The following is a 7,475-nucleotide window of genomic DNA, read 5'->3' as shown; positions in this document are numbered from 1 at the left end:
GCTAGGTTCGTCAAGTTTTTGATTATTATTATTATTAATCAAATATTAAGATCACTTTAATACTTCATTTATTATGGAATCTTGTTATGCATGTATGGTGTCCTCCAATTGTTAAAAAAAAAAGAGAAGAAGAATCCCATTTCTCAAATGTATTTTAGAGTAGTAAAATTAGCATGTCCAACTCAAATCTTGTGTCAAATAAAAGTAGTGGACAGGAAGCGGCGGAGTGTCACACTTGGGTTCGGTCTCACTGGTTTGCCGTCCCACGGCAGCCATTTTGGATCACCAGCGCCTGAGAGCAATTGTTCGGAAAAGGTAAGTTGAAGTGTTCCCCCCACCACACACACACAAATTAGCACGATATTCGCTTCTGCCATTGCATCCTTTAGAGACGTTATTTGAACGCGAGGGAAAAGAAATAGTCAACTGTCTAGCTCTAAGTGCAGCGTCTTAGCCGTCATTCTTAGCTTGGCTAAAGCGAGCTCCGGTTAGCCTGTTTAACCCCCCTTGGCTTCAGAATCTCGATCCAGGTATGTGTATCGGGTTGCTTAGTTTTTTTTATCTATCGTGCTTTTAATTGCTTAGCAGTCAGTCATTTATTTTGTACAATGCACTTTTCCGTAATGATCTGTTTCATGTAGCCTTGCAACCATAACCAATTGATTGTAGCTAATTTTAGCACGACGCTAACGCTTGTCCCATACAACTCTGTAGTCCTGCCAGCAACACTAATGGTATAAATGTAAATCAAGTTTGCCTCTTTTAGAGAGGTATGTGGGATCAGGGGGGGCAGCCCTGGCCGCAGTGGCCTCTGAGCCAGCAGCAGTGGATGCAGTCATTCCAGCACCAGCAAGATCCAGGTTAGTAAGCAGGGCAGTGGGCACCTTCCACTCAAATTAATTTTTTGAATACCACCAAGTGTATGCCTTCATTGCATGCATGTGTCTCCATAGGTCAGGTAGACTGGGCTGCCCTTGCACAAGCTTGGATAGCGCACAAGGAGTCTACTGGATCAGAACCTAACATTCAGCCCAATGGACAGGACATCCCAGGTCTGGAACAACCTGCACAAGGCAACCGTGGGTCCTTCCAGGGTGACTCTGCTTTTGGCAGAGTGTGGCAGCCAGGTACATTTCTATGAACACAATTAGATCAATAATAATTGAGCCCTTTTGGCCAGTGAACTAAGCTCCCTGAACTGGCAGCAGCCTTTTGTATTCATGGTATAATACACTAAGCTTTTATGAGTATCACTTATTAGTTTTTGCATGCTTTTCCTTTAATGTAAAATCTAAATTAATATAACATTTGACATTTTATTTGTTCAGATCCTTATGGGAAGATCTTGACCGCGCAAATAAATGTCTGCAGCGTGGTATAAAGATCAATGGCCATTATTTTATTTAAGTGGATACAACTCAAAATACTGAATATGAAATCTTCAAAAAGCAAACACATGTTATTGTCAATGTATTTATTTCTGAAATCGGTCCTGAAGCAGACAAGCTAGCATCAGTGAACACAGTTAGGTAGTGGCCCCGGGGTTACTGTTGATGTGGACCCTGCACATAGTATGTTATAATTCGTTGCTGTTGGACAGAACTATCAGATCTTGAAAAATTCTATCCTTTTGTTTTATCTTTTAACATCTTTTAATTGATCTTTTAATTTAAAAGATAATTTTGCTCCTACAAAAAAAAATGTTAGTCTTGAGCCCTGTAATACAAGGTAAACTGCTGCTTTCATGTTGACATTTACCCTTAAAAATCTTTAAGCTTTCGTTACTTTGTGTCCCGCCAAGGGAAGTCTCCATTGCCGCTGCCACTAAGATTTTGTTACACGATAGAAAATTTGGAACATGTTCAAATGTTGTCTGTTTGTAACAGTACTTGTGATCTCAACATGGGCCAAAGAGGTATCCTTTTTAATTCTCATGAAGTGATGACATTTTTCTGTTGGAGTAAATTTGATTCATAAACATTTTCAGCTTACAGTATCTGAGTTGACTGTATTATTTGAATTTATCTCTTTGTGTTCTCTCTTAGCAGTATCAGTATAGTATCATTAAACATTTTCAGGATTTCCAATAGCGGTTGAAATTTTAGTTTATTTCATTCTGGAGTGGACACCAAAGACACCTGCCCCTGTTTTTCTACCTGCCTAGGTTTACCACTCATATTAATAAAGTATTTTATCATGAACAGAATGGGGAATGCATGGCCAACGGCCACCGCGCCCTCCACCACCTCCTGACCAAACCTGGATTCCGCCTGGCTCAGCTCAGATGGATGTTGCGAACCCCAGTGAAGATGGCAACAGCCAGGACAGTGCAGAGTTCAACTCTGAAGCGCACCGTGGGGTTTTCCCCCAGAACAGCCATGGGTATGGGGCACAGCCCGACAGCTACGCCATGGCCCCCATGGCCATAAACCAGTTTGATTATCAGGTATGCAGATGAGGCAGTGAAATTTGTTGAAGCTTTTGGGTTTTCCATAGAAAACGTTGCCAGATCCAATCATCTAAGGTGTATCAGTCATTGCCTCCTTGAGGCGGTTGAAAGGATATTGGCATGTTGAGGAATCCAGCATGGTTTGGTTTTCTTTTCATAGATTTTGAGCCAAACAACATAACCAGCACAGTCGTGAGTCATTTTGGATATTTAGTATTCCAGGAGAAGACGACTCCAACCCGGCATTCAGCATTTTGGACCTGTGATTATTTAATATAACTTTGATTTCTTTTGTGCTGTCTCTTAACAGCATGGAGCTGCTTCAGCTTTTGCCCCGCCGCCTTCTGGCTTCCACGCCCCATACTGGCAAGGTCCCCCTCAGAACAGACGGGATGCCCGATCACCTGGTTTCAGGGAACGGCCCAGATCCCCTCTCCAGCTTCCTATTAAACAGGAAGTGCCGCCGCCACTTGGTAAACTGCAAATTTGGACACACCTATTGAAAACGTGCAGGACGGGAGTTGTTTACCCGTGCTTTATGGGCTACACCTCCAAGATGAAAATGCAAAATCATTTTCCAGAGTTACTCTTAGTATTTTGAATGTAAATAATTTCCTCATTTGTATTTTCTATCGAGTATTCATTCACTACTCAATATGAACTAATGCAATATTGAGTGATTAATACATGTCAGCATACAGTCAGTGAGTGCCAATGGCATGTGTCAAGTGGTAGTATGTCGCACATTTATTTGGACCTGTGACCACCTCCAGATGCGGTGAAACGGCGTACGCTACCTGCCTGGATCCGAGAGGGGCTAGAGAAGAGGGACCGAGAAAATCAGAAGAAACTGGAGCGGGAGCGAATGGAGAAGGAGCGTGCTGAAATGTCCAAAGAGGATGACCAGGAGCACGAAGTGGATGAAGGGGGTGATGGACCTCGTGTCCCGCGAAAGAGTAAATTTGTAAGCAGACAGTTTTTTTTTAGGTGACATTCTATTGGAGAAAACATTTAGTCATAAAGGTTCAGGAACTGTTTAAATTATGTTCTTCTGTCTTTATCAGGACAGTGATGATGAAGCGAATGAAGACAATTATGAAGAAAAGCCTCCTGTAAAAAAAGAGTTTTTTGCACAGAGCCCGTCGCCTCCTGCAGAAGATAGTGAGCATGAAATGACTGAGGAGGAAAAAGAATTCCAAATGGTCTGTCCTGCATTACAGATAATGTCATAGTCGAGAGAGCGCAACTGACTGGATTTTTGTTTTGCTATTTCAAGATGATCATCACAAAAACACTTCTCACGGAGATCCTTCTGGAAGTCACCAATGAAGAGATCCAGCATGTGGCAAAAGAAGTCCACCGCAAAGCAACACGAGGTCTGCTCTTATCTTGCCCGGCTAATGTATTATTGCTTTTCACGCAAACAGTTATCATTTGGACAGACTCTAAGAAGTACTCCATAATCATGTCCGGTAAAGTAGCAGCAGCTGGGCATAAAAAAAGTGGAATATGATCTAATTGGCATTGCCAACCATTCTCTGCTAATGCATCAGTGAGAGCTGAGCATTTGAAACCTGTCATGGTCCATGGCACTAAAGGTCCTACTGCCCAACAGCCACCAACGGAGAGGAGCCATGTGATGCACTAGTGCAGAGTGGTTCTTTCCCTCCCCTCACACTGCATTGATGTGGATTGTCTAACGGAAGTTTGTTTGTTAACCCCTCTCTCTTTTCTCCCATTTTTTTTCTTTATTTGTTTTTCTCCTGTTACCAATGGCAGCTCGTGTGAATAGTGCTTTATCTGTGACCTCGCCTTTCCCCTCCCCACCCCACCCATTCTCTAGCGACTCTTGCCTTTGAGAGAATGGCAATATGTGTTTTAACATGTTGTTCCTGTTGTTGATGTGAATCAAAGCTCCTGCAAAACAGCTGGCACAGTCAAGTGCACTGACTTCTCTGACTGGTCTCAGTGAGTATCCGTTTTATTACGGCGGGCGGGAGGGAAGAAACATAATATAGTTTGTTAATTAATTATATAGTTTGGGGGAAGATGGCAGGATAAATCGCCGAAATATTTCACTTAAGATGTTGCACTTCAAATAAATTAGTTTTTCCCCATTTTTATCATTGAAGCATGCAATTACATATTTGTTTAGACTTAAGATCTACAAGTTGCTAGGGATGCACGAAAAAAACGCCTTTCCTGTTACTTTTTACCGGTCCGTGGCCTGGTGGTTGGGGACCACTGGCTTAAAGTGACAGCAACCTGACCGTTCTTGTATTCCAAGCGGCTCTTGGGTCCGGTTTTGTTCAGCGGACTGATGAATGTCGTTTTTTTTGTTCAGTCAGTTCGTGCATCCCTACAAATTATAACTGAGTTAAAATTTATCGTTTCACTTATGGAATGCAAGAATTTGATGTTAATTATTGTCCAACGCTAAAAGACTGGGCTTCTGTTGTGGCAGGTGGGCTGGGTGACTATGGTTCAGAGGAGAGTGCTGAGGAGGACGACCACAGCGCTCGAGGCTCAGAATCCTCCGACACTGATGAGGAGGAGTTGCGCCATCGCATCCGGGAGAAGCTGGATGCCTTCTATCGCAAGGAACGAGAAATGCAACAGCTCCAAGAAAAACAGGCTCAGGATGCTCTTCTTGCTCGTGGTGAGAAGCTATTGTCCCCAAAAGTTTCAGTTATAATTACTTGTTGTCTCCTTACATACTCATAACGAGCGTTTTCACTTTTTGTCTCTACAGAGGAGATGGTGAAGGAACGATTGAGCAGAGAAAGGCTTGAATATGATGAGGGCCAGTCAGAGGAAGGAAAAGAGAGGCAGCCAGAGCCCTTAGTAGAAAAGCGTAGGTCCCGTAGTGAGCTCGAGAGTAGTGAGGGAAGGCATTCGGGCAGGGGGAAGGAGAGATTAGGCAGAAGCGGTAGCGATTCCCCAGCCGACGCTCACAGCAGCAGCTCTCGATCGTCCTCCAGCCGCAGCAGCAGTCGGTCGTCCTCTTCATCTTCGTCATCATCTTCTCGTAGTTCCTCGCAGTCCTCTTCCCCTCGAAGGAAGAGGAGACGGAGTCGATCTTCTTCCCATAAGGCCCGCAGGCGTAGTCGCAGCAACAGCTCTCGTAGACGTCGTAGTGAAAAGATTCGCGACAGGAGGAGAAGCAGCACGGAGCAAAGAGCAGGACACCGTAAGAAAGACCGCAGCGACTCCAGAGAGCGAAGAAACCGCCGGAGTATTTCCAAATCCAGAGATCGGGACAAGTCCCGGGCCCAGGATAGCCGTAGTCGCAGCAGAGACAAGGGCAGGGCAAAGGAGAAAGATAAGGACAGGGAAGAGAAAGACAGGCGAAGAAGCAGGGATTGCGGGGACAGTAGTCACGGCGGCAAACACAAACAGAAGGCCTCCACCAAAGATGAAGAGAGGAAGCGAGATCGAAGCCGTAGCCATGAGAGAGACAAAAAAAGGAAGGATAAAGATAAGGAGAGAGAGTCCGAAAGAAAGAAGGAGAAACCAAGGACTAAGGAAAAGACCAATCCTTCAGTTAGTGAGGAAAATGGCAAATTAAAGAAACGAAGAGAGACGGACTCTCACGCCGACTCGCACGGTGACAAGTACAGCAGGCAGGATAGCAAATCCAGCAAAAAGGGCTCAGCGAAAGCTAGCAAGAGACTGTCCAATTCCGATTCAAGCAGATCCCCTACGCCGGAACTTAGTAAGGAAAAGAAATCTAAGAAATCCAAACGTAGTCGCTCACGGTCAGTGGAAAAATCGCACAAGTCTGGTAAGAAGGCAAGCCGCAAACACAAGTCTAAGTCGCGATCAAGGTAGTATTCGTTTTTTTCCCTCTTACATTCCTATTCTGTGTTCTCATTGTATGTCTAATTGTGATTTCTCCCAAGTCATCTTAACCGACATCTTTAAATCATGGACAAATGTTTTGAGAAGCTGACTATCAAATGCAGTTGTGTAGATTCAACATTGGCCCGTGTTGCAGTGCACAGGCCTCTTCTGCAGTGTACCTTGCAAACATTACCAAGCTAGAAAGCTTTGGGGACCATTTTGTAGGTCAAAGGGAATCCACACATAACGTCCGACAGCATGTTTTGCAGGGTAGACTTTCAGAACAGTCATTTGTGAAGAAAGTGTTTGTTACTTAAGAATATCTGGTGGGTGAGGCAGTATAGCTGTTTACTGCATGTTTGGGTTTTTTAATTTGAGTGTATGAGCGAATTATTAATCTGTTTTTGTGCATCCATTTTCAGGTCGAATTCCCCCAATCGTCGTAGCAGACACTGAGGATGTGCTTCCCCACCGCTAAATTCCACCATTCAAGTGGCTTGTCTCATTACAGAGGCAGTTGTGTAGGTGGTCATCCCTTTACAATTCTTTCTCCATTGTAAATATATTATTTTTAAAGTTTGTCTGAGGAAGCTAGAGGTCCTTTCTTGTATCATTGGCAAAGCATAAGTCTTAGCTGACACTATGAACACAAATAGTTTTAAATCTTAACAGGATGCACAGATTTCTCCACCAAACGTTATTGTACGATGTCCAATAAAACTATTTGTCCTTGTCTCGGCTCATTGGTCTCTAATGTTGACTAGACTTAACATGAAAATTCCAGTCATCAATTAAAAAGAAAGATGTGATTGTTGTAGGGTGTGAAATTGTCTTCCGTTATTTGTCCTGGTTGGTAGTATTTTACGTCTAAAGGTTTGAAGTCATGAAACTCAATGGCCGTTGCTAGAAAAAAATGACATCAACAGTGGTTGCTTTAGTGACGCTAACCTGTTTCTTGACTACTGCCAAGGTGCTTTTTCAGCAAAGCACCGTCCACCCTCCTCTAGCTCAAGAGGTGCGGCACTGTTTGAAAACGTTAAAGGATATCTGGCTTTGGGAGTGATATTTCATTATGGACCTAAAATGCATTGACTTTTCCAAGTGCGCTTATTTCATTGCATATATCCCAAAAGTTGACTGTTCAAGTATACTTTGCACATCTTGCATTTCTCTAACAAATTGC

The 7,475-nt window shown here is 43.5% G+C and overlaps 1 protein-coding gene across 2 annotated transcripts; it reads left to right on the top strand.

Annotated features, from left to right (window-relative positions):
* Positions 1–188: 188 nt before the first annotated feature.
* On the top strand, positions 189–7,025 carry pnisr (PNN-interacting serine/arginine-rich protein). 2 transcript variants are annotated; one of them, XM_088387560.1, is made up of 12 exons: positions 189–315; positions 767–860; positions 954–1,127; positions 2,205–2,446; positions 2,760–2,922; positions 3,223–3,413; positions 3,514–3,651; positions 3,726–3,825; positions 4,364–4,417; positions 4,914–5,108; positions 5,202–6,276; positions 6,715–7,025. In XM_088387560.1, the coding sequence occupies exons 2-12, from the start codon at positions 773–775 to the stop codon at positions 6,746–6,748; spliced, it is 2,454 nt and encodes an 817-aa protein (XP_088243686.1). In that variant the 5' UTR covers positions 189–315; positions 767–772; the 3' UTR covers positions 6,749–7,025. The 2 variants fall into 2 exon arrangements, with proteins under 2 accessions (XP_088243686.1, XP_088243687.1); XM_088387561.1 differs by having other exon boundaries at positions 245–315; positions 753–860.
* The last annotated feature ends 450 nt before the right edge of the window (positions 7,026–7,475 follow it).

Source organism: Syngnathus floridae, chromosome 10 (genome assembly GCF_059516105.1).
Source record: "Syngnathus floridae isolate MCC-2025c chromosome 10, RoL_Sflo_1.0, whole genome shotgun sequence".
Classification (NCBI taxonomy): domain Eukaryota; kingdom Metazoa; phylum Chordata; class Actinopteri; order Syngnathiformes; family Syngnathidae; genus Syngnathus; species Syngnathus floridae.
This window is presented reverse-complemented; position numbering and strand designations above follow the sequence as displayed.